Here is a 27,057-nt window from a genome sequence, read left to right on the forward strand (position 1 = left end):
TTGATATTCTAGTAGTTACCCCGGATGTAACCCCGGTTCTATGAGCAAGTGGGGTGGAGCATGTACGACAAAGCACTAACTTTATCAACTCATTTTCTGTTTGTTTTTTACACCATTACTATTAGTTCAAGTTAATTATGCTTAGTTTATTTGGTGTTTATTAATAAATATTTTTGGAAATGTGCCTGTTTAGCCAGCATGGGCAATTTTCAGCAGATATACCGCAAAGACAGCAGATACATAGATACACATACTGTAGAAATTAGCTAATCTAAAAAAAAAAAGAAGTAAATAATTTATGTTAAAACAAAGAGCATGCACCAGATTGTTGACGTAATTAACAGCAGGTTCACCCACGTGGTTGTCTTTGTAACCATCTTTTCAGATGAGTTGGGAAAGAGCGATGTGTGTTGTCGTCATGTGTATAGATAGGTATTGTATTTTATTCCGTATGGGAGAAAGGCTGACAGTCTAGACGCAGTCCTCCTGCTCAGTGTTGCACAACTACACGTGTCGTGGGTCTGCTGCCAGGTGTTTTCTGCTTAACGGGAGCAGTAAAAGGATGATAAAGTCAAGCTGGTGAACCATGTTAATCTTTAGCTTTTAGCTTTTAATATTAATCTTTTTTTTTGGGACACCCAACATAAAAACACAAGAACTTAGGGTGTCCGGGCGGTGTAGCGGTTTATTCCGTTGCCTACCAAAACAGGGCTCGCCGGTTCAAATCCCCGTGTTACCTCCTACAGACACAATTGGCCGCGTCTGCGGGTGGGAAGCTGGATGTGGGTATGTGTCCTGGTCTGCACTAGCGCCTCCTCTCACCCGTTCAGCCACTACCCAAAGCTCATGACCATAGGCGAGGGTTTGAACAAAGATTGATTGATAAACTGAGAGCTTTGCCTTCCAGCTCAGCTCCCTCTTCACCACAACGGTCCAGTACAACGTCCGCATTACTGCTGATGCTGCACCAGTCCGCCTGTCAGTCTCCCGCTCCATCCTACCCTCACTCGTGAACAAGACCCCAAGATACTTGAACTCCTTCACTTGCCTGCAAACACTCAATAATCATGAAATAACACACAAAACACTGATGGGTGGAGGATTAAACTGTACTACACACAAATGAATATATTGGAGAGAAACACCCCGACACAGAGGTCAAAGGAAGTTGTCTGTGAACGATGACAGGAGCTTAGATCTTTGGGCCGCTCAAAGGTTTCCCCATGTGATGTGTTCCCTGACACCACACCACACAACACAACACAACACAACACAACACAACACCACACCACACCACACAGCACCTAACAACACCACACCACACCACACCACACCACACAATACATAACACCACACCACACAACACAACACAACACCACACCACACAGCACCTAACAACACCACACCACACAACACATAACACCACACAACACATAACACCACACCACACAACACAACACAACACCACACAGCACCTAACAACACAACACCACACCACACCACACAACACACCACACCACACAACACATAACACCACACAACACATAACACCACACCACACCACACCACACCACACCACACCACACAACACATAACACCACACCACACCACACCACACAACACAACACCACACCACACAAACATAACACCACACCACACAACACAACACAACACCACACCACACCACACCACACAACACCACACCACACCATACAACACATAACACCACACAACACAACACAACACAACACAACACAAACACAGCACCTAACAACACAACACCACACCACACCACACCACACCACACCACACCACACAACATAACACCACACCACACAACACAACACCCAAGCAACACAACACCACACAAACTCCTTTAAGGTGTATTTGGCCCTCATAGCAACACGGGCATAAAGAAAGAAATACACAATGAATACATACCTGTGTCATGTTGGTTTGCTTTCACACCCGTCTGGGAGTTTTCACGGCCGTGCAGTGCACGTTCGAAGAAAACACTGCGATCGATTAAAGGTGGATCAACACACAAAATATGTGACAGGACCCAGTGTCTTAACAATTCCCCCCAGGCACCCATTTAAACACCTTCCCCTCCCCTGTGGTTTCGAACCAACACCTTCTGTTTTGGTGGGAAGTGTCTGACTTGCGCCAACTTATCTGCTTGCTTGGACTGTTGACTGTCCTGTCTCTGTTGCATGGACTCTGCGAAATTAGGTTTGGTGAGAGACAACCTGGTTTTGAATTGACGTCTGAGAAACAATTCTGCAGGTGTTTTCCCTGTAGTAGACTGCGGTGTACTCCTATAACAGAATAGGAAATTGTGTATGCAGTGGATGCTACATATTACTACTCTTTCCCTTTTCAAGAGCTGTTTTCAGGTTCTGCACCAAACGCTCTGCAGCCCCATTAGAAGCTGGGTGGTAAGGAGAACTCTTAATGTGTTTCACCCCATTGTTTTTCAGGAATGTTTCAAACTCAGCAGATACAAATTGTGGTCCATTATCAGACACAAGTTCGTCTGGAAGACCCCAAGTGGCAAAGTATCCCCTCAAAACGTCTATGGTCTTTTCAGATGTAGTGCTACCCATCAAAGCTACTTCTGGCCAACGTGAATAGCTATCAGTGACCACTAGGAAGCTGAACTTTCCCTTCTGAGCATAATCTGTGTGTATCCTCTGCCAAGGACGGTTAGGCCAGCTCCAATTGTGAACAGGAGCTGTGGCAGGTTGGTGTCTGTTTACCAGTGGCTCTATGTCAGAATCAAGGTTTGGCCACCAAAAGTGACTACGGGCTAATGCCTTCATCTTTACCATTCCCTGGTGATTTTCATGCAATTCACATAACATCTGTGGTCTTAACACCTCTGGTATGATTACCCGGAAACCCACATCACACAGTCAGATTCAACAGTCAGTTCAGTGTTTCTTATGAAGTATGGCCTTAACTCATCTTCATTCAAAAGCTTTGGCCAACCATTCAATGTGAAGTGCTTCACTCTCTGTAGTACTGCATCAGTCTTTGTCTGTTTTGCAATCTCTTGTGAGGACACTGGCACTTTATCCAAGAATGAGACCCTAAACACAGAACTATAATCTGAGTCTGCCTCTTGAGTCTGTAGTGGTAAACACGATAATGCATCCGCATTTGCATGTTGTAAGGATGGCTTGTAACGTATGTCATACTGGTATGCTGCTAAAATTAATGACCACCTCTGCAGCCTAGCTGCTACCAATGTAAGCACTCCAGTCTTGGGCCCTAGTATCTTTAGGAGTGGTTTGTGGTCTGTAAGCAGAGTAAACTTTTGTCCATACAGATAGTCATTAAACTTGGTCACCCCAAAGATGATGCTAAGTGCTTCTTTCTCTATCTGAGAATAGTTGACTTCTGTTTTAGTGAGTGTCCTAGACGCATAGGCTATAGGTCTCTGCCTGTTGTCTAGAAACTGATGTGAAATCACAGCACCTATGCCGTAGGGCGAAGCATCACATGCCAAAATCACAGGCAGTTTAGGATCATAATGTGTAAGCACTGGCATGGCTACAAGCTGTGCTTTAGTACGCTCAAACGCCTCTTGACATTTTCTTGTCCAATGCCACTCTTTATCTTTATGTAGGAGCTCAGTCATTGTTAAAGTGTGTTGTTTCCTTCTACTAATGAGACATTACAACTCGTTTCAACCCCACTGGGCTATAAACTTTAATAATAACTTCGGCACGTAAGGTTATGCATCATGCTCGGGCCGTTATTCCAGGTGCAACAACATAAACGACCCCTGTGTAAACAAGGAACTAAACAATGGTTCCTAACAATAGTTCCTATTGTTACATCCTTTCTCTTTTCAGAGTTTCTTCTTTTTTTTTAGAACCTTTAATACATTTTTTTAATTGTCTATCGCTGTAAACAATAAAATACAAACAAAACTCTTTGCTACTAACAGTGTACGAATATCAACATTCAAAATGTTTTTCATATTAACAATGACATATATTTATCAGTTACTTATAGCTCCTAATGAAAATTAACATTATCAACGACTGTGTATCAAAGTGCTATGGCTTTTCTTCACAGTTTAACATAACCAATGTTTAAATGAATACCTCAACTTGCAGATAACCAGGTGAACAAGAACACATGTACACAACATTTGTGATTCACTTTTTTTTCCTTTTTTTTTCATTCATGCCCCCCCCAAAGTCCATTAGTGCTACAGATCCATTCATCTGTGTGAGGTCACAAAGTCTTTGTATCGCTGCGGCTGCACAACAGAGCGGCCTGATCTGGTGGTAACAGGGTTGGCCCTGTCACCAGTGTCCTTGGTTTTGTGTCCTGCTAAGACACTGCGAGAAGGAACACTCTCTGAATGTCCGGATTCAACACTCTCTGGCTGACTGGGGCTGCTGATCTCCATGTCCATAGTGTCAGTGAAGATTGCCCCTGGTGCATGCTTGAGGTGTCTGCGATTTCTCCTGATGACACCACCCGTGTGCAGCTGGACCTCATAGGATCTCCTATCGACCGGCCTCAGCACCTTGCCCACTCTCCAGCCAGTGTGGGGTGCGAGAGGCTGAACTCTCACACATTCACCTGGGGCAAGCGTGTACAAGTCTTTAGCCGACCTGTCGTAGTATGCCCTCTGCTGTTGTTGGTTATTTTGTAAATCCTGTTTCACCTGCACAACTTTCGGCTGTAACAGGCTTGCCTTGGTTGGCAGTAGTGTTTTGGTACGGCGACTGAACAGCCGCTGTGCTGGTGTGGTATCAGTACCCTGTGATGGTGTGTTGCGGTGGTCCAGAAGGGCGAGATAAGGATCCTGTCCAGCAGCCTTGGCTTTGAGCAAGAGTCTTTTTGCTGTCTTAACGGCTGACTCAGCTTTGCCGTTGCTTTGCGGGTAACCTGGTGATGAGGTTTTATGTTGAAATCCCCACCGTCGACTGAACTTCTGGAATTCTTGTGACGAATACTGTGGGCCATTGTCCGAGATTACAATATCTGGGATACCTTGGCGGGCAAAATGAGCTTTCAGCTTCTGTATCACTGTGGTTGACTTGGTATCTGCCAGGTAATCTATTTCACAAAAATTTGAGAAAAAAATCAACAATTATGAGGTAGTCTTTGTTTTCAAACATGAACAGATCCGTGCCCACCTTTGCCCAAGGCCTGATTGGCACATCATGTGACATTAGTGTTTCTTTTTGTTGCTTAATGTCCATTGATCTGCAGATGTCACACTTTGCTATATATTATTTTATTTGGTCGTTCATGCCCTGCCAATAGACACACTCCCTAGCCCTCCGTAGGCATCCTTCCACACCCAGATGTGATGTGTGTAGGCGGCAAGTGATGTCTTTCCTCAATGCATCAGGGATGACAGCGCGCTCACTCCTGAACACTATTCCATCTTGGTGGCTTAACTCCTCTTGGAATGAGAAGTAGGGCTTGATTTCCCTTGGTGTTTTTGACTTATCATCAGGCCATCCTTGCTGCATCATTTTGATGAGAAGCTGCAGTGTTTCATCCTCTTTTGTGGCAGATCATATATCATGTAGCCTGTCTGCTGCGATAGGTAAGTGTGGTGCCATGTTGACAGTCTCTAGTTCTGCATCTGGTGCACTCTCAGGAAGATAAGCTCTGCTCAGAGTGTCTGCTAGCAGCATGTCTCTACCTGGCACATATACTACATCTAGATCATACTTTTGTATGCGCAGCATCATTCCCTGCAGCCTTTTGGGTGCACTTAGTAGAGGTTTTCTCACTATTGTTTCCAACGGCTTGTGATCACTTTGCACCGTCACTTTTCGGCCGTATGTGTACTGGTGAAATCTTTCCATGCTAAAAACCATTGCTAAGAACTCCTTTTCTATTTGTGCATACCCACGCTCTGTTTGAGTGAGTGCTCTGCTTGCAAATGCTATTGGCTTACCCATCTGCATGAGCGCTGCGCCTAAGCCTGTGTCTGAAGCGTCACACTGCACTGTGAGTTCCTCATCTGGGTTGTAATATTTCAGTACTGGGACCTTTGCTATAGTCTCTTTCAATTTGAGGAAAGCCTCCTCGTGCTGTGCTGTCCAGTTCCACTCCCTGTTTTTGTGTGTCAAATCTCTCAACACTATGCACTGGTCTGAGAGGTGGGGACAAAACTTGGCTAGATAATTTACCATACCTAGCAGCCTTTGCACTCCTTTCACATCAGTCGGTGCCGGCATCTTCTCAACGGCAAGCACTTTCTCTGGATCCGCCCTGAGTCCATCAGCCGTCAGGCAGTGTCCAATGTATGTGGTCTCCTTTTGTCTCAGCTTGAATTTGTCTTTGTTCGGCTTGATGTTCTTTTGTCTGCATCTTTCAAGAAACAGTCTCAGTTTTCCATCATGGTCACGCTCAGCTTCCTCCTGTGTTTCCCCTTGGCCTGTGATCAGTACATCGTCAGCTATAATGTACAAGCCCGGTACACCGTCCAGCGCTTGTGTGAGCTTTCTCTGAAAGATTTCTGGGGCCGGACTTATCCCCATTGGCATCCTCAGCCACCTGTAACGTCCGAATGGAGTGGCAAATGTTGTTAAATAGCTGGACTCCTCCTCCAGCTGCACATGCCAGAATCCACTCTTGACATCACACACTGTGAACACTTTTGCTTTTGACAAGTCTGGTAAAATGTCCTCAATGGTTGGCAGTGGGAAGTGACTGCGCTTTAGAGCTTTGTTCAAAGGCTTGGGATCGATACACACTCTTGGTTTCCCACTTGGTTTCTTGTAAAAAAACGATAACGTTCCACAGTCTCGTTAACGCTGGGGTCGCAGTGATCATCAAACTTCTTGATAACGTCATCTAACGTCCATCCATCCTTCGGTGTGTCGCCCAGTAACGTGTCCATAAGTTCCCTGCCGCTCTCCCCGACAAGATAGCTGAACAGTTTCACCCTCTGTTTGTCATCGGCGTCAGCCATGGCTAAATCCACATACAGAGCAAACTCGTCCCTCCAGGCCTTCCATGTCCTCGAAAGGTTGCTTGAGTCCAGACATAACGTTTGCGGTGGTTTAAGCCCATCCATGTCACACGGCAGTCTCACGCTAGCAGCTAATGCTAATATATACTGAACGTTGCTTAGGAACACTAACCGCTCTCCCGCTCCTAGAAACTTTTCCGAACCAAACTTCAAACCGAGTCGTCCGCCGCTGCCACCATGTTAAAATGTGTTGTTTCCTTCAACTAATGAGACGTTACAACTCGTTTCAACCCCACTGGACTATAAACTTTAATAATAACTTCGGCACGTAAGGTTATGCATCATGCTCGGTCCGTTCTTCCAGGTGCAGCAACATAAACGACCCCTGTGTAAACAAGGAACTAAACAATGGTTCCTAACAATAGTTCCTATTACAGTCATAGCCTTAATCTCGCTGGACAGGTTTGGTATAAATTTTCCATAGTAATTAAGCATGGCTAAGTACGACCTCAATTCTGTCACATTTTTCGGCACAGGAGCTTTGTCAATAGCCTCAGTTTTCTCTTTAATTGGGTGCACACCCTCGGCATCAATTACATGCCCGAGGTAGGCCACACTGTTCTGAAAGAAGGCGCATTTCTCTTTGTTAAACCTAAGCCCATGTTCTTCCAGTCTCTGTAACACTTGTTTAAGATTGCGCAGATGTGCGGTGGTATCTGTTCCTGTTATCAAAATATCGTCTAAGTAGCGTACCACGCCATCAAGTCCTTGTAATACTTCATCCATAGTGCGCTAGCAACCCCATATGGCAAGCGGTTGCACACATAGAGACCCCTGTGTGTATTGATGGTGAGAAACGGCTTACTTTTCGCATCCATGTCGAGCTGAGTGTAGGCCTGCGTCAAGTCAGGTTTAGTGAAATGCTTTCCACCTGCTAAAGTGGAGAATGAATCCTGCGGTTTTGGAAGTGGGTACTGGTCAACATCAAGCCACTGATTTACCTTCACTTTATAATCTCCGCCAATGCGCACTGATCCATCTTTTTTCGGAGTGCACACTAGCGGCGCAGCCCATTCACTATGCTGCACAGGAGAGAGAATTCCCTGTTGTTCGAGTTCGATTAACTTTTTATCCGCGGCTTCACGCAGTGCATAAGGCCCTGGCCTCGCTTTGCAAAATGTTGGTATAGCATCCGGTGATACACGCAAGGATGCAGTGAGGCCTTTTGCACGGTCTAGGTCTGCGCTGAAAACTGCTCTGAGCACACTTGCTCCACTGGGGCAGATGCGGCAACGCGATTCCCTTTTGACCAACCTAAGTTGACCACTCGAATCCAACCACGCCCCATCAGCGCCGGTGCTTTACCACGGGCCGCTAGCAAGGGCGGCTGTAAATGCTGCTTCCCACATTGCACATTCACTAGGATTTTACCCAACAAAGCTAACGGTTGGTCTGCGTTTTGTAACGTGCATGAATAAGAAGACACGCTGGCCGCTGGCTGGCGGGTCTGACCCTTTAGTCGAGCGGTTAGCGATGTCTCCTGCGGTGCGGGCGATACAGGTTCGCTTCCCGGCCACGGCAGTTCCTGCGGTTGCGTTGTCCCCCGATTCGCTACAGTATGTTCTCAATGTAACGTCACATGAATGCAATTTCGACCCTTCCAGTTTTGATTTGTACAGCCTCTCTGAGATAACTGACGTTGCTGCTCTCCATGTACATCCTAACACCATTGCATTTTACCATCACCTCGTAAGGTTTCACATACTCACACTCGGTCTTTACTGAATACACTCTCATATCAGTTCGCTGTTCAGAATCAGTCCCTGAGTCCGGTTCGCGAGTTGCGTCTGCCTGGTCCACAAAGTTCACCTCTGGGCCGCCTTTGGTCCGAGGCGGGCGGGCAGACGAATGTCCAGCAGACCGCATCCCTTGGTCCCTACCGGCGTCGGTGCGCTTGTTCCGACAGGCTCGCTCCAGGCGTCCGTTCTTTCCACATCCGCGACACCGGAAGTCTTTGAAGCGGCAGCTCCCCGGTCCGTGTCCTTTCCCGAGGCACCTGTAGCGGTCCTGGTGGCTGTCGCTGACCTCCATCTGGTTCCGCGCAGTCCAGTGTAACGACCCTCACTTGTGCAGGTGTTCGTGATAGAGGTTCAGACCAGGGGTTCCTAACAGCGGCTTTTATTGCCTGCATTCACAAATAAAACAACAATCCATGGGATTTCCACTGCAACGCGACTGCATACAAGTCTCCAGCGGATATGGTCTAGCTCTCTCGTGCATGAGCTAGCAAACGATGTTTCTCCTGGCTAACCTCATGCGTTGCATAGCATACTACACTTACATGGAAATCAAAATGCACAACTCATTAATCTTCGTGTAAACAGAAGTACAAAACAAACCAAACAAAAGGACAGACAGCACTGGCATAGCGCACTGAGTGATCGTATAGTTTTAACATAGAAATTCTTGACTCTTGGCAATATTCATAACCGAGTTCTTGCACATTTACATTATACATAAACCACGTACCTGCATTCACAAATAAAACAACAATCCATGAGATTTCTGCTGCAACGCGACTGCATACAAGTCTAAAATAGCATAAAAACCACAATAAGAACAATGCTCTCCATAACGCACAGCGCAGCGTGGTTGCCGCCAAAATTATACTCTAACTCGGTTAAAACACTTACAAATCACTTTCTATCGTTACTTTTCGAGAGCAACAGTTAGTACAACTTATATACACTACCGTTCAAAAGTTTGGGATCACCCAAACAATTTTGTGTTTTCCATGAAAAGTCACACTTATTCACCACCATATGTTGTGAAATGAATAGAAAATAGAGTCAAGACATTGACAAGGTTAGAAATAATGATTTGTATTTGAAATAAGATTTTTTTTACATCAAACTTTGCTTTCGTCAAAGAATCCTCCATTTGCAGCAATTACAGCATTGCAGACCTTTGGCATTCTAGCTGTTAATTTGTTGAGGTAATCTGGAGAAATTGCACCCCACGCTTCCAGAAGCAGCTCCCACAAGTTGGATTGGTTGGATGGGCACTTCTTTGAGCAGATTGAGTTTCTGGAGCATCACATTTGTGGGGTCAATTAAACGCTCAAAATGGCCAGAAAAAGAGAACTTTCATCTGAAACTCGACAGTCTATTCTTGTTCTTAGAAATGAAGGCTATTCCATGCGAGAAATTGCTAAGAAATTGAAGATTTCCTACACCGGTGTGTACTACTCCCTTCAGAGGACAGCACAAACAGGCTCTAACCAGAGTAGAAAAAGAAGTGGGAGGCCGCGTTGCACAACTGAGCAAGAAGATAAGTACATTAGAGTCTCTAGTTTGAGAAACAGACGCCTCACAGGTCCCCAACTGGCATCTTCATTAAATAGTACCTGTTAGAGCCTGTTTGTGCTGTCCTCTGAAGGGAGTAGTACACACCGGTGTAGGAAATCTTCAATTTCTTAGCAATTTCTCGCATGGAATAGCCTTCATTTCTAAGAACAAGAATAGACTGTCGAGTTTCAGATGAAAGTTCTCTTTTTCTGGCCATTTTGAGCGTTTAATTGACCCCACAAATGTGATGCTCCAGAAACTCAATCTGCTCAAAGAAGTGCCCATCCAACCAATCCAACTTGTGGGAGCTGCTTCTGGAAGCGTGGGGTGCAATTTCTCCAGATTACCTCAACAAATTAACAGCTAGAATGCCAAAGGTCTGCAATGCTGTAATTGCTGCAAATGGAGGATTCTTTGACGAAAGCAAAGTTTGATGTAAAAAAAAATTTATTTCAAATACAAATCATTATTTCTAACCTTGTCAATGTCTTGACTCTATTTTCTATTCATTTCACAACATATGGTGGTGAATAAGTGTGACTTTTCATGGAAAACACGAAATTGTTTGGGTGATCCCAAACTTTTGAACGGTAGTGTACATTTATATCCAACCCATAGTTTGCAAAGAAAACATGTTCATGTATTAAAATATCAAATTATGCACGGAGCGCTCCCAAAGCCTGCTTACCTCCAGCGGAGATGGTCTAGCTCTAAAGTACGGGTCGCGCAAATGCCCAAAATGTGTCAAAGCGAGAGTAAATAGACAAACAGTCGCGCAGCCTCATGTTTAACCTTAGTGAATGCGGTACAACATCTGGGGTTTACACAAACCATCAAAAAGCATTGGATTACAATAACATGTTAAAATACACATTTTAGGAGATTTCACTTTATCTGAGTGAGGTCATTTTCAACTCTGCTACATCAGCGCTCTCGGAGACACCGAGAGCGCTGATGACTGTCCCTTCTGCGTGCTTTCTAATCCAGAATTCGCGCATTCGAAATTGTTCGTTAATTCCATCATCATTTGCCATTGTAAACTAATAATAAAACACGTTAGCCCCTAGCTAACGGGTCTGACCCTTTAGCCGAGCGGTTCGCGATGTCGACTTGTGGTGCAGTACACCTCGTATCGAATCCCGCACCGGGCAAAAAAAATACAGTTGCAAAAGCAACTTCACTGAACTTGATCGGTGATATCAAGGCCTTTAGCAAGGCACAATTCTTCGGTCCAACCACGGACGAAAATACGGCTCTTCTCCTATCTTGCTCAGTTTTGTTAGCAGACAAGAACTGCAGAAGCCTTTCTTCGTAACTGTCGAAGGTTTCCGCCGTTTCGTCGAACTGCAGTCCTGTATCTGTACTATACAGTGCCATCGCATACGTTAGCTGCTAAGCTGCTCGTGTAACCGGTTATTTTCTTGCCCGGGGCGGGATTCGACACGGGGTGTACTGCACCACAAGGCGACATCACTAACCGCTCGGCTAAAGGGTCAGACCCGTTAGCTAGGGGCTAACGTGTCTTATTAGTAGTTTACACTAGCATCGTTAAAACATTACCGGTCAAGACGGGAGCCACCCGTTGCACATAAAAATAAAGAGGAAGATCCCATCCTCGTGGCCAAAACTTGTCGTGTATCTGCAGTGTTTCTCAACCGGGGGTCCGCGGACCCCTAGTGGTCCGTGGTGTAATTGCAAGGGGTCCGTGAAAATAAAATATCTTTAAAAAAAAGATCCTATGACATTTATAGAAATAGGATTATTTTACTCAAATGTGACTGAGACCTTTATCTACCTAAACTATAAAGGGTAACAGGACTTTTTTCTCTAATTACATCTGTTTCACAAGTGTAATTTCTTGTATTTTAATAAGAGATCTCGCTCCCGTTTGCATTGTTAAAAGTTACTGCATAAAAATTCTGTTGTTACATATGTCTGAAAGTTACTGAATACGTATTCTGTTTTGTTACATATATCTGAAAGTTACTGCATAAGAATTCTGTTTTGTTAACTATATCTAAGTTACAACTGAAAGCTCTTATTTTTGCCTCAAAGAGTGAATAAATGCTATAATGCAATTTAAAATGCAGTTTCTACTGTTTCTATCAAATTGCAACCCCCCTCCCCCAAGATCAGGTGGAGGGGTCCTCAGGGTAGATCAAAAATACGCAGGGGGTCCAGGACCCCAAAAAGGTTGAGAACCACTGATCTACAGGATAACCGAATCATACAGCGATCAAGGTGTATCTTGGTCTTCCTCTTTTATTGGCTAGACCGTAGTAACCTTACAAAACGACTGCGTTAAGCAGGCACGGAAACACATGAGTGACCCTCTTGCTCTGTCTTCTTCCAAGGGGCGCGCACCAGAGTGGCGCGCGTACATTTATACAACATACACAACCAAATAGACATCGAGGGTCAGAGGTCAAACATAAAATACACATTACTGCAAATAGAAACATTTGCTTTCGTGTGTATCTCCATACACTACAAGGTGGATTGAAGGTGGAGCTTAAGGAGAACCTCAGAGGAGGGCCTTACAGGTTCTCCATCCAAGACTTGGTTTTCTCTGTGGACCTTTTATTCATAAGTAAAATGTCTGTCATGGGTTTATTGTATATATTTGGGTATCAAGACTGGACAGACCAACATGGAAACATGGGGTTCCTGCTAAGATGAACTCCTTCAAGGTTATTCTTTTTTCTTCTTCATTGAATATCTGTGCAAAAAGAGCTGTTCGCCTCTGACACGCTATACCGCCAGCTTCACGCCAACCTGCTGTTATCTCTTGGTCTTACGGTTTAGACCAGGCCAGACAGGTCAGACCTGTCTGGACCGCAGCTGAGATGAACATCTGGCCGAATGTGCTTCAGTCTTCATCTGCACCGTTTCTGAAGAGCTGCGGTCTGTACTGTTGGAGAATGAAGTGACATTTAAAAAGAATTAGGTGGCCGCGTGTCTACTGTGTGTGTGTGTGTGTGTGTGTGTGTGTGTGTGTGTGTGTGTGTGTGTGTGTGTGTGTGTGTGTGTGTGTGTACTGTTTGTGTACTGTGTGTGTCTGTGTGTGTGTGTACTATGTATGTGTCTGTATGTGTCTGTGTGTGTGTACTGAGTGTGTGTCTGTGTGTGTGTCTGTATATGTGTGTGTCTCTGTGTACTGTGTGTACTGTGTGTACTGTGTTTGTGTACTGTGTGTGTGTGTGTGTCTGTGCACTGTGTGTCTGTGTGTGGGTCTGCGTACTGTGTGTCTGTGTACTGTGTGTGTGTCTGTGTCTGTGTGTGTGTGTCTGTGTACCGTGTGTGTGTGTGTACTCTGTGTGTGTGTGTGTCTGTGTACTGTGTGTGTGTGTGTGTGTGTGTGTGTGTGTGTGTGTGTGTGTGTGTGTGTGTCTCTGTGTCTGTGTGTGTGTGTCTGTGTACCGTGTGTGTGTGTACTCTGTGTGTGTGTGTGTGTGTGTGTACTGTGTGTGTGTGTGTCTGTGTCTGTGTGTGTGTGTCTGTGTGTGTGTGTGTGTGTGTGTGTGTGTTTTACAAAAGTTATCTGATAGCGTGTTTGATTCTACAGAAGATGAAGTGACCCGGGTGTTTAAGGACACAACTTTGTGTGATTTTATCAGTGAGTTCAGCATCTGTCCTGCTTCTAATATTGAGTTCATCAGCCAACTGACTGTCAGTCTTCACATGCTGCCACCCGTTCTTTACGTTTCAGGTTACAACAGACTATCCAGCAACTGTGTATCTGGGTGTTTATATGACTGTGTGTGTGTGTGTGTGTGTGTGTGTGTGTGTGTGTGTGTGTGTGTGTGTGTGTGTGTGTGTGTGTGTGTGTGTGTGTGTGTGTGTGTGTGCGCGCGCGCGCGCGCGCGTTTTGCGTGTTTGAATAGCAGCAAGAAAAGGTTGCACTTCAGATAACTGCCCACATGCATGGTTTTCATATTTTCGATGAACTCGAAGGGAAAGACGGTCATTTCGAGATGCATGTAATGAAGAAAACAGCTGCATCACAACAACGTTCCTGAAAACGCTCCAACAGCTGGAGCTTCTCCCCGGCGACAAGCTGAAGAGTTAACAGCGAAAAGTCGGAGGTGAACTTGCTCAACAGGGCGCTTCACCGCGTCTCTGCTTCTTAACGTAGCTCGGCGGTCAGGTGACAGGGGGAAGACTACACACGCGAGCAGAGCATCTGCACCGCGCGCGCCGCCGCAGCCGCCGGCTGCATGCGCATCTTGGTTGGTGTCGTGCTATTTAAACAGTCACCTCTCAAATTTATCTACCGCGAAACTCAACTATGGCCCATTTTCGTTTTCTCGGACCTGATAGCATCTCTCCCTCTCTCTCCCTCTCTCTCTCTCTCTCTCTCTCTGAAACACGGGCTTGTTTTGAAAGCCGCTTGGCAGATCTGAGGTTCTGTTAAAGTTTCTGATATTACTCAACAGCCAGAACTGTGATAAGTCTGCTTCCGTCCTTGTGACTGAGATGCCGAAGGAGATGAGCGAGTCAGCGGCACAGACATGTTTAAACGGACACATTTCGAAATTGACTAATAAGAAATCAGGGGCCTCATTCATCAATCGTCCGCACGTACACATTTGTTCTTACACACCCGTGGACGTTTTCAACCCCGAGCTTTGTCTCAGACACCAGTGTAGGACCCCTGGATGTAGACATCAGCTGACTACCTCTGATAGGTCTCTGCAAGCCTGGGCGATGGCTCGTTGCAAGAGGGAGACGACGGATATTAGGGAGAAGGGATGACAAATAACCATCAGGCTTTGCCCTGCCCGTCAGCCAATGTCGAGAGCTGGGACACTTCTACGGCTGTGGAAAACCAAAGTTGCACGTACGAACGACTGACGAACGAGCCCCCAGAGGAGCGAAGACGCGCGAGTCTCGGAAGTCAAATTATCTGGCGTGCTGCCAGGTTCGGTCCTGGGGCCCGTTGGGACTCAGAAGAAAACGCAGCTTCCAGTAATACAGCATGACTAACATATAAAAAACAACTGGAGAGATGAAGAGGGAGAGCCAGAATCACCCAATAAGAGAGTTTGAAGTGAATGCAAAAACATCAAGTTAAACAAGTGACGCGTCGGGAACCATTGGTATAAACGTTTTAATGCTGACAAGCTGATGTCATGACGTAGTCATCAGTTATTTCATATTGCACATGTCCGGTAGAGATCCGTCTGCAGAAAGAATACGATGCACTGAGAGAAAACGGAGCGAGTGGCTTAAGTTTTCAGCTGTAACCAAATAGAAAATAAGGGCTCTTTAGTCAAGTTAAACCAACAAAGCAGTGAAGTTTTTTTTAAAACATCTGAATCTCTGTGCACATCCCATACAGCTTGGTGTATTAGTGTACTGCAGTAGATTGTGCTACAATGAACCTGTAAGTTACAGAACACAAAACAATTTTGGGGCAAAACCGGTTATTTTCTTGCTCGGTGCGGGATTTGATACAGCGTGTATTGCATCACAAGGCAACATCACTAACCGCTCGGCTAAAGGGCTAGAACCATTAGCTAGGGACTAACGTGCCTTATTAGTAGTTTACACCAGTATATGGCTGGACCGTGTATGATCAATGTGGCCAATTTGTCACAGGGATAGTCAGTGGTAGAGTCTATATAATGTGAATTCCTGGATATTACATGTTCATCTGTTGTCGTTACTGGAGTAGCATATCACATGATACGGTTAAGCTATACGTTCGTGTTAAAAAAAAGGTTATAATTGCTGTAGCTAACCCAATTCTAAGTTTAACTCTAAAGAGATTCCCCCGTTGGACAACCACTTATTCATATGATTGCAGGTTTAATGTTTTAAATATGTGTAACCGGTTAATTTCTTGCCCGGTGCGGGATTCGAGACGGGCTGGACTGCATCACAAGGCGACATCGCTAACCGCTCGGCTAAAGGGTCAGACCCGTTAGCTAGGGACTAACGTGTGTTATTAGTAGTTTACATATGTATTACAGGCTTTCCTATTTTGTTTGCTTTGAGGGACTTTTATTCTGAAATTAAGAATTGATTCTTAGTATTTCCTGTCGGAAACGAAAGAAGGAACAGTAACGGTGAAGTGAGATCTCATTAAGTCGAATTTTACTGTATTAGCACCCTCCGAAGAGGCACAAGGTTAGTGCTCTTTGTATTGTATTGTTGTGTGTTTTCGTACTTTGACGTAATTTTGAAGCCTTAAGGAACCTCGCAGCTCTTCTAAGTTGAGTATCTGTTAACAGATGTGAGCTAATGTTAAGCTAGGGTAACGCGTGAAGCCACATGGCTATATAGTTAATGTATTTCTGTTTGTGCTTTATATCTAGCTGTTACGGTGGTTTGGAGATTGTACATAAATGGAAAATCATCAATTGGGGTGTTGACCATCATTCGGTGGGGATGCTACAAATGCATTTATGCATGCTCAATAATCCAGGTGAGAAAATCAAAGAAGGTTGAATCAGTTCATCTGGATGAGGATGTGCACATCCTTGATAGGGAGGAACGCTGGTTTGAACGGGGAGTCAAAGAGGCCATCTATATGAAGAGGGAACGACCATCCCTGAACCGAGGGGGCGGGGGGGGGGGGGGGCTAGAGTACATCGGTCGTCATCTTACAATTCTGTGATTGCAAACATTTCCAAGTCCTCTGTGAATAGTACACATGGCCTTCGAAACTGTAGTTATTGGTCACGCCCATATTTGCACATGAAACTGATCGTTGGTTGGGAGGTAGTGATGGACGAAAAGCTGTGTTTCAGAGTTCCCCAAACTCTTTTACACGGTATTAAAAACATACGTGATCTCGGCAGGAAAAGTAATGCATGGCGAAATGTCACCAGTCAGATGGGGCTACCCGGTTTGTGAATAGGCGTATAGTTTATGAAATTAGTCAAATGCAATGCTGAAGTTAGCTTTGATGACGTATACCTGCGTTGCGGTTTGTCTCTGCACCAAGTGTCTGCACTATGCTTCGTGCTCTACCTCGCGGTGAACGAACAGCAAATTTCTTATCATCTGAAATTTCTGATCATCTGATTCTTATCTTATCATCTGCGTGTGTAGGGCTGGCTTGCTGGTCTGGTCCAGCCAAAAATGAGAAGCTAACCTTGCAGGAGACGGTGATCATAGCTTGAACTTGACATCTAAATTTCTACGTTGATAAAAACAAAGTGCCATTGCCCTCCAAATCTGAACTGGTTAAAGGCATTTTGAAAATACTGTCAACAGAAACAATTCTCTCAATTAAAAATTCTCACTCAATGCGAATGAGATTTATCAAACAGCAACACGCTCCATCGTGGTGGGTGGCACATTAGCCTCAGTCACTCGCAGGCCAGTTTCCCGTCAAAGGAGGAGAGGGTGATGGCAAAGGCCTGTAGGGCACACAGAGGGAAACTGTAGTCCATGGAGAACACGTCCTCTGCAACGCGGCCAAACTGCATCACGATGTAATCCTCTGAGAGAGGGAGAGCGAGAGAGAGAGCGCAACAAGCGCATAAACAACACTTCAACAATAAAGTATCTAGCAGGGTTCCCATTTGTCCTGGACAACCTGTTATTTTATACGCAAGTTTTCCAGCTAGAAAAGGATAAAACTGATAAAATTTCCTGAAAATACTATTGAGGTCATTGAAAATTGTAAAGTTAGGTTATGAAATCCTATTTTTACTCGCTGAGATTACGTTTGTAACGTATTTTCTAGCTGAGATCAGATTTTTATCAGCTGAGGTGTGATGTCAGTGTGTGAAGTTTGGTCGGTTTGTTCAGTGAGCAGCGAAAAGTCGCACAGTCCATTCAGAGACTGATGAGAGTTCCACGGATGGTTAATACCGAATGATGTCTTGGTTAATTACCTTGACAAGTCCCCAAAAATGATTTCTTTAAAAGGAGTGGGAACCCTGTCTAGGCACCCAAGAATATCTAAATATCACACGACTTAAGGAAGGATAGTAATTACTGAGGATTTTGTTTCACATATTGACATCAAGGATTTGCCCTGTTGGCAACTGAGAAAATGCCTTGCTCAAGGGCGCCTCAACTGTAGTTACTAAAGGTAGGGAGGAAGTTGTGCAGTCATGTGTGGGGATTTGACAATGTGATGGCAATACGCCCTCACAATACGCCCTCGCTCACTGCCTTCAACAAAATATCGTTATCTATGTGCTGTAGCGCTTATCTGTCATACGATCAGGTGTGCTGATTTCTTCTTTTTGTCTTTTGCACTCGACAGCTCTTTATTCATATCCATGTATAAACCTGGGTATTAAGAGAAATCACATTATTCTGAACCATGCAAACGCTTTAATCAAATCATTGTCTTAAACAGATGATTTCTAGTAACTGATGCATTGGTTTGCATGTAAATGGTTTTAGTTTTGTCACCAGAGACAAGCTGAACAAACAATAACAAACAAAATGGGTAGAAGCAATAGACTGGCAGCCACTTGTGGACCATGTTGGGTACAAATCGTCATTATGTTATCGACCATCTCACCATTATCGGGGTGAATGATCTGGAAGTTTTTGACCGAGGCCTGGGTCACGCGTCCGTGGAAATTTAACACATAGGATTGGGTCTGTTCGTTCCAGCTGGGGGACTTATTCATCAGAGTGACCAGGTTGTCCGTGTTTCCGTTCTCATGGCGAACCATCAGAGTCTCGATATCCTGCCAGGGCAGAGCAAAAGGGGGACCTCTTATAAAGTCTTCATAACGAGAGTGAAAACCAACAATCCTGGACATTCACATACAAACAAATGTCAGTTTTGATACTTTCTCTTGCTAGATAGAAGGTCTTTATCAACACATAATAGCTGCTCAAGCATCAGTATCTAACACTCAGGTTCAGCCATGTTTGTGTGGCGATGTGGAGGGTCCCAACACACCAACACTGGTGACTCTGTTTCATTTCAAATAGGTCTCCGGGATTTGGAGTGGTCCAAAACTACTAAAGTTACATTACCAGTATCACCATAGGGGTCATTAAGTCAAATTAAAACAAGCTGGTAGCTTTAATATGTAGGTATATGTTTCTGAAGTGAACTAATGCAGTATTTCACAGACTGTTTTATTTTGTACATTCTCATCTACTTTAACTTGCTGTGCAAAGTCCATCCATCCATCCATTCTCTAAACCGTTTATCCTGCTCTCAGAGTCACGGGGATGCTGGAGCCTATCCCAGCAGTCATCGGGCAGCAGGCGGGGAGACACCCTGGGCAGGCCGCCAGTCCATCACAGGGCCCACACACACACACACATACACACACACACACACACACACACACATACACACCTAGGGACAATTTAGTACGGCCAATTCACTTGACCGACATGTCTTTGGACTGTGGGAGGAAACCGGAGCATCTGGAGGAAACCCACGCAGACACGGGGAGAACATGCAAACTCCACACAGAGGATGACCCGGGATGACCCCCAAGATTGGACTACCCTGGGGCTCGAACCCAGGACCTTCTTGCTGTGAGGCGACCATGCTAACCACTAACCACTGCACCACTGTACCGCCCATAACAGAGTCAGATCACAGTTGTGCCCCACCTGCCTTTGTTGATTGGTGTGACGATAACTTCCTTGACCTTAACGTGTGAAAAACTAAGGTTTGCTTCACTGTGCAAAGTTTTTATGTTAATTGTCAAAACCTTTGTTTCAATCCAAATTGTAAATGGATTGCATACTGCATTTATATAGCACTTACAATTAATGCCTCAGATATTTACCCCGCCCGCCCCGCCGGCCGTCCATCGTGCCCGATGATGACCATCTTTTTCTATTTGTGGGTCCTTTGGTGGCTGAATAGTCGATCCTGGATGCACAGTTGCGGTTGCAGACCGGGCATGTAAAAGTGGTGCTGGAGGGGGTAGGGGTAGCTTTGCGAGCATGCCTCTTCGCACGCTTTGCTACACGGTGTTGTGTGCGCTGGTTTTCCATGTACTTCACTCCCTCTGAGATGTGAGAGCGCCAGGTTGTGCGGCAGAAAGCAAGTTCCTCCAAAGAAGAGGGGTTGATCTGACATCTTTTTAGTGTGGTCTTCATTTGGTCTTTGAACCGCTTCTTCTGCCCACCAGCAGTGCGTTGGCCAAGGCGTAGTTGGCCGTAGGGGACTTTTCGTGGGAGTTGTTCGCTGGGCATGCGAATAACACGCCCAAGCCACCTGAGTTGATGGTGGTTTAGGGTAGACTCCACGCTGCAGCTGCCTGCCCGCTCCAACACCTCTGTGTGTGGCACTCTGTCCTCCCAAGTAATGCCGAGGGTCCTCTGGAGACATTTTACATGGAAGGCCTCCAGGCTTCTGAGATGGTGGCTGTAGATGGTCCATGCCTCACACCCATAGAGTAGTGTGGAGATGCACACTGCTCTGTAAACAAGCACTTCGGTGTGGAGACTGAGGTTGCTGTTTTGGAAAACCCTTCTCCTTAGACGGCCAAAAGATGTTGAGGCTTGTTTGAGGCGGTGCTGAATCTCAACGTCTATTTTGCAGGTGTCGGATAGCATGCTTCCCAGATATTTGAAGGCAGGAACAGCGGCCAGTTGTTGCCCTTCTGCTGTGAAGGTTGTTGGGTGGTTTGGGAGGCCGGCAGTCAACTGACAGATTACCTCTGTCTTTTGGGTGTTGATAATCAGTCCCATTCTCCTGTACGCAGTTACAACTGCCGACAGAGTGTTTTGCAGAGCTTCTGGTGTACACACACACACACACACACACACACACACACACACACACACACACACACACACACACACACTCATACACTGATGGTGGTGTCAACCGTGCAAGGTAACAACCAGCTCATCAGGAGCAGTTTGGGGCTCGGTGTCTTGCTCAGGGAGGGACACATCAACATTTTTGTAAGGAGGACCTGAGGATTGGACCAGCAACCCTCCAGTTACTGGACGACCTGCTCTACCTCCTGAGCCACTGCTGCCCTATGCAAGCCCCGGTGTTACCCTGGATGGGGTGATAGGGGTAATATTTCCTGCCATTATAACGGGTGCTTCCTACAGGTGGTGAGCCTGTACAGCTGTGAGCGGGTGTGGGGGAAATGGTGTGAGCCTCTACATGCAATTAGTCATCCCAACCCAACTATGTTCGTTTTGTAATGCCGCTCTTTGGCTACATCCCCAACAAAAAAGTTTTTTTTTTCTATCTTGGACTTCAACTTCCTGTGACTTCCTGGTTATAGAAAATAAACTGCTCACATCCTGTAGGCTTTTAAATAGATGATGAGGTTAGTTTTAACTTACACTTTTGGGGCGGATGCAAACTCTCTCATCACTCTCCATCATGCCAGGGATGATCACTGTCATTTTCCTTGGACCCCTGAAACCTAGAACGTTCTTCTCCTGGAGTAGGAAAATCCAATCAATCAATCAATCAATCAATCAATCAATCAACAAATCAGACTTGTTACAGCACATCTTGCACATAAAAATCCAATAAAGTGAGCTTGAAAGTGGGGAAAATAATTGTTAACCCTTATATAGAATAACTGCTTGCGTGCGTGCGTGTGTGTGTGTGTGTGTGTGTGTGTGTGTGTGTGTGTGTGTGTGTAACTGTCTTGGTTAGGGTTAGTTGTGTGTGTGTGTGTAGAAAGTAAACATGAAACCTGCTTAGGGAGGAGCAGGTGTCTGGATGTTGATGAGTAATGGTGGCATAAGGGTGCAATGTGTACGAGTATAACAAGCTCAAGGGTGGGTAAAAATAGTTGACGGGCAAAGACGTAATAAAACGAGCAAATTGATTTGTTGATTGATTGTGTCGAAGCCTGTGTGTTGGTTACATATGTATAACTCGGGACATCAGGAGACAGACGTCTGGATGGACTCACGTAGCACACTGCTGCCAGCTCCTGCCGGACCGATTCACTTTCTTTGATAAAGGGTTTCTTGTCTGGGTTCTCTCCGCCATCATAGATGGTGAACTTTGTACCCAGGACGTTGGACCTGAAACACATCAACCTTGTCATATCATTGATGGTGAGAAGATAGATACAAGCAAACAAAGGGTCTGGATTCTCTCCGCCGTCATAGACGGTGAACCTCGTACTCAGGAGGTTGGATCTGAAACACGCCAACCTTGTCATATCATTGATGGTGAGAAGATAGACACAAGCAAACAAAGAGCAGGAGACCGAGCAGAAGTCTACCGTAGCTTTCCTATGTAGCTGCTGGTATCCCTGGACAGATCCGTCGGGTCAATGGAGATGAGATAATTTGAGGTTTTGCACTTCTTCCTCTTCCTGCCAGCCATTAGGAAAACCTGAAAGACGACAGGATACGGGAGGAATGGGGGGACGGAGTTAGAACAGAGCTTCTCAGTTCCTGCCCTCAGGGGTTCAACAGCACTGTCTATCCATCATCCAAACCGCTTATCCTGCTCTCAGGGTCACGGGGTCGCTGGAGCCTATCCCAGCAGTCACTGGGCAGCAGGCAGGGAGACACCCTGGACAGGCCGCCAGTCCATCACAGGGCCCACACACACACACACACACACACACACACACACACACACACACACACACACACACACACACACACACACACATTCATATCTAAGGGCAATTTATTACGGCCGATTCGCCTGACCTACATGTCTTTGGACTGTGGGAGGAAACCGGAGCCCCTGGAAGAAAACCCCACAGACACGGGGAGAACATGCAAACTCCACACAGAGGACGACCCCAAAGGTTGGACTACCCCAGGGCTTGAACCCAGGACCTTCTTGCTGTGAGGCAACCGCTCTAACCACTGTGCCACCATGCTGCCCTCAACAGCACTGCTGGTTTTTTATTCCAACGTGTTTTTAGATATGTTCACCTCGTCTTAAAAGTCCCCGATGAGGTGGCTGAAATTCCCGGCAGAGTGAAAATACAGAGGAACTTGGGGCCCCGAGGACTGGAGTCAAAACCAGATGGACTTAATGAAAACAGTAGTAAAACTAAAACATGACTATCTGAGATGACTGGGATAAAACGTTGTGAATGTTTCACACCCTCTTGCCATCGTCCTTCTCCATGTGCAGGTAGTACGTGGGGTAGATTCCCTTCTCCACGCCTCTGCGGTCCCTCGTGATCCTGCACTGGATGGTCACCTCCCTTGGGGCCGGGCGCAAGGCGAACTTCTCCAGATCCTCCACCGAGATGGGAGACATGGACTGAAAGGAGGGAGAAGAGGAAGAGATGCTGCAAAACATTTTAGATACATTTTTGTTTTCCTTCCTGCTGTCCAGTGAGAACCTTGTACCTCCAAAGTGCTGACATTTAAAGAATGTGTGTGTGTGGGGGGGGGGGGGGCTTGTTTGCAGAAAAGACACTTTAAAATGGGTTTTGAATGGGTTACTATATTGATCTTTGGGTTCTTCGTGCATGGGAGAACGTCACATACTTGTGGGATTTCTGTGTGAACTCTTTGCCATTTGAAGGAAAAACTGCTTTGTTTTGTTGGTCTCACCCTCTCGATAGAGTCGCTGTCTGAGGACGACCTCTCCCGGTAATTGGTATTCAGGGACGCAAGGTTTATCTCCACTTTCTCTCCCCTCTTTTTCTTCCTCGGGTTCTTTTCTTTCTCGGGAATTTCGTCATCTTTGCTCTCGCTGTCACTTATTTGGCACCTGGCTGTGGAGATAAAGCAGGCGTCACTGTTGTGTTAAAAAGCGCGCCGCTGGTTTTAGTGGTGCACAGCAACGGAGGCCGGCTCACATGTGTTGGGTTGTTTTCTCCTGGGGGCTTGAGGTACGGGTTTTTGGAAAAACCCCTCCTTTTCATCATCACTATCGTCTGGTTTATTCATCTCCAGCCGAGCCAAGTCGTCAACTGGGTCGACCTCGGTGCCTGGCGGCTCCGAGAAAGCTTTCTCTGCAAAAGAAAAGGGGCCGTTTGAGCGTTCTTCGTCCAACTCTGCTTGAATGCTGACCTCTGCTGTTCGGCGACGGGAATGGCAGCCACAAATCAACGCAAACCAGACTCATTTATTCTAACGGGACGGTCGCAGATAAACAGCGAGTTCACGGACGTTCGAAACGCTTATTAGATGCCGTTCGCTGTGATTGCGAGAGCAAGCCAAATCTTTGCAGGACGGAATGACATTCTGCCTGCTGAATGCTGATATCCGGGGGGAGGGAGGGGGAGAGAGAGAGAGAGAGAGAGAGAGCGAGAGAGAGAGAGAGAGAGAGAGAGAGAGAGAGAGAGAGAGAGAGAGAGAGAGAGGGAGAGAGAGAATGGTTTATTTGACAGGGACAACGCACAATTGCACCGAAGTTAGCCGGCAGCTAATTTGCATATGCGGTCCCTGGGCAGGCAAAGAAACAACAATTAATACAGAAATAAAAACAGGACAATACATCAGAAAACTAATCTCATAAGTGATAAGTACAATCTGATCTATTTAAAACAGTGGATATAAATAGCAATCTGGCCTATATGACAACAACATAATGAGAGAGAGAGAGAGAGAGAGAGAGAGAGAGAGAGAGAGAGAGAGAGAGAGAGAGAGAATGTGTGTGTGTGTGTGTGTGTGTGTGTGTGTGTGTGTGTGTGTGTGTGTGTGTGTGTGTGTGTGTGTGTGTGTGTTTGTTACTTTGGTACAATGCGCTAGCCCTGTTGAGTCATACTATGCTTTCACGTAAGCAGAACCATTTCACCTCCGCCGGGGTTGTTCAGAGATGCCAGATGTTGGGTTTGTTCTGCTCAGTGTTCTCTTCTATGGGCGATTGATTCACCAACACATCAAAACAAGCTCCTCTTACCCGCTTTAATTAGACACTTGGTTTTCTTCTCTTTGTCTTCCGAGGCCGAACCCTTCCCTTCATTCTTCTTCTTTGTCCTTTTTGCCTTCTTCTCCTTCTCTGTCTCCTCTTCCTCGCCCTGTTCCAACTCTGAAAATAAAAACACGTGGGTCGTTCATGAATTGTTTATTACAAGAAAGGAGCCCTAGATTTAAAGCGCGCGCGCGCAAATTAAGACGCACGAGCAAGAGATGTGAGAGTATTCATGTTCTTACGCTTGGCTTTCTCCTTTTTCACTGCTTTCTTCTTCGTCTTCTTCCCCTCCACCTCGACGTCGTTCTCTCCTTCACTCAACGGCTGTGGTTCTCCGTGGATCTCCAGATCCATCGTTTTGGGTGTGATGGGCTTTTTAAGAGGCACCTCGTCAGATGTCATGGTTGTTTCGACGCCATCTTCTCCCAGAGTGATCTCCTCTAGTGGGTTATCATGGGCATGTTCAACCTGGCAATCTGTGGCAGACCCGGGGAAAGTGCGTAGCTGCAGCAGTTGTTTCATCGTGGTTTCATCTTATAGTGCTTTTCAAAATACTCAGAAGTGATACGTAAGGGGAAAAAAAGATGAATGAAAACATCACACTGTAGCGAATTCAGGGAGTATACGTTAACCAGGGTCCGACCCGGGTTCACGCCCCGGCTAAGATGGCTCCCGGCTGCCCCCTGAATTTGCTACATTGATGTCGGAAGTGGGATGGTGAGACCGTGAGGCCACGTGCGCCAGAGGCGTGAGGGAGCTGGTATGCTGAAGCGCGCGGACGTGCCCCCCCCCCCAAAGGAGGGGGGTAGTGTAACGACCACGGATGACTAGACTCGCTAGCCCTTGGCTAACGGGCCGGACCCTTTAGTTGACTGGTTAGCGCAGTCAGTCGGGTTCGCGCCCCGGCTGCGGCGGCGGCTCCCGGCTGCCCCCCGAATTCACTACAATACAAAGCCAATAATATAAGAGCGGTAGTGTGGTGTCATATTACAAAGTATTACAGTACAAGTATTACATTACAAAGTACTGAGTTCAGTGGTTCTCAATATGATCTTTAGGTACTGCTGGTTTTCCGTTCTGCCAGGTAGTTACATCCACCTGCATTAACTACCTGGCAGAATAGAAAACCAGCAGTATTGATGGTACCTGAAGGCCAGATTGGGAACAACTGCTCATGGCATCATTAATTAATTCAGTTATTTCTCAATTAAGTCATTTTTGTTGTCGTTATTGCTGATGTTGCCGTGAGGTTGATTTATTCACATAACTACCTGTTGTGATAGAAATAAGTACGTTACGTGACAAACCGTTTAGAGAAGAGCTGCTGTGTGATTGGCTGATCAGCAGAGCCGTCTCATCTGAGCTGCCCGCCTTGTGCTTCCGGTTTTTAGGCCGAGCGTCGCGATTGGCTAGCACCATCTGCGTGTCCGCCCTCCTCCTCTGCTGTTTCTTCATCAGAAGAGTCCTCTGTGGGAGAGGTGGACCATTACGTATTTGTTTTTTGACCTGAAGGTTTTTTTAAGCTCATGCTGTCACTCAGTTAAGGCTTACTACTGGTGCTGGTAACGGGAACAATGCTGGAATTACTCTTTTATTCCCAACATCCTTTCGATATAATGAAATGCTTTCCAGACTCCCCTCACTTTCTGACAGCTCATCGTAGAAGTACTCCAAGATCATGTTCCGTGGTTGGAGTAATACTCAAATTATCTGACATTGTTATTCTGGTCCCATGCCAAACAGCTAATTGTTTTCATTGACGAGTATTCATTTTTTTGAGGGGGGGGCAGATTTTAAACTTGTGTAAACGACTAATGAGACACGTTAGCCCCTAGCTATAAGGTTTGACCCTTTAGCCGAGCGGTTAGTGATGTCGCCTTGTGGTGCAATACACCCCGTGTCGAATCCCGCACCGGGCAAGAAAATAACCGGTTACACTTGTATTGACAAAAAAAATGTCTACAGCAGATGGCCCACCGCCTTCC

General features: G+C 45.9%; 1 protein-coding gene across 1 annotated transcript in view; it reads right to left on the reverse strand.

Moving 5' to 3' along the window:
- Positions 1 to 17,624: 17,624 nt before the first annotated feature.
- Positions 17,625 to 27,057, reverse strand: part of si:dkey-220f10.4 (tubby protein) — a 12,018-nt gene continuing 2,585 nt past the window's right edge. Inside the window, exons 2-10 of the mRNA XM_056297656.1 lie at positions 26,380 to 26,539; positions 25,315 to 25,548; positions 23,767 to 23,930; positions 23,309 to 23,470; positions 22,464 to 22,576; positions 22,146 to 22,260; positions 21,562 to 21,660; positions 18,797 to 18,968; positions 17,625 to 17,758 (exon numbers count right to left, since the gene is read on the reverse strand). Of these exons, the coding sequence (XP_056153631.1) occupies positions 17,625 to 17,758; positions 18,797 to 18,968; positions 21,562 to 21,660; positions 22,146 to 22,260; positions 22,464 to 22,576; positions 23,309 to 23,470; positions 23,767 to 23,930; positions 25,315 to 25,548; positions 26,380 to 26,539 (1,353 nt within the window). The remainder of the gene's footprint in view (positions 17,759 to 18,796; positions 18,969 to 21,561; positions 21,661 to 22,145; positions 22,261 to 22,463; positions 22,577 to 23,308; positions 23,471 to 23,766; positions 23,931 to 25,314; positions 25,549 to 26,379; positions 26,540 to 27,057) is intronic.

This window comes from Lampris incognitus, chromosome 17, assembly GCF_029633865.1.
Source record: "Lampris incognitus isolate fLamInc1 chromosome 17, fLamInc1.hap2, whole genome shotgun sequence".
Lineage (NCBI taxonomy): Eukaryota > Metazoa > Chordata > Actinopteri > Lampriformes > Lampridae > Lampris > Lampris incognitus.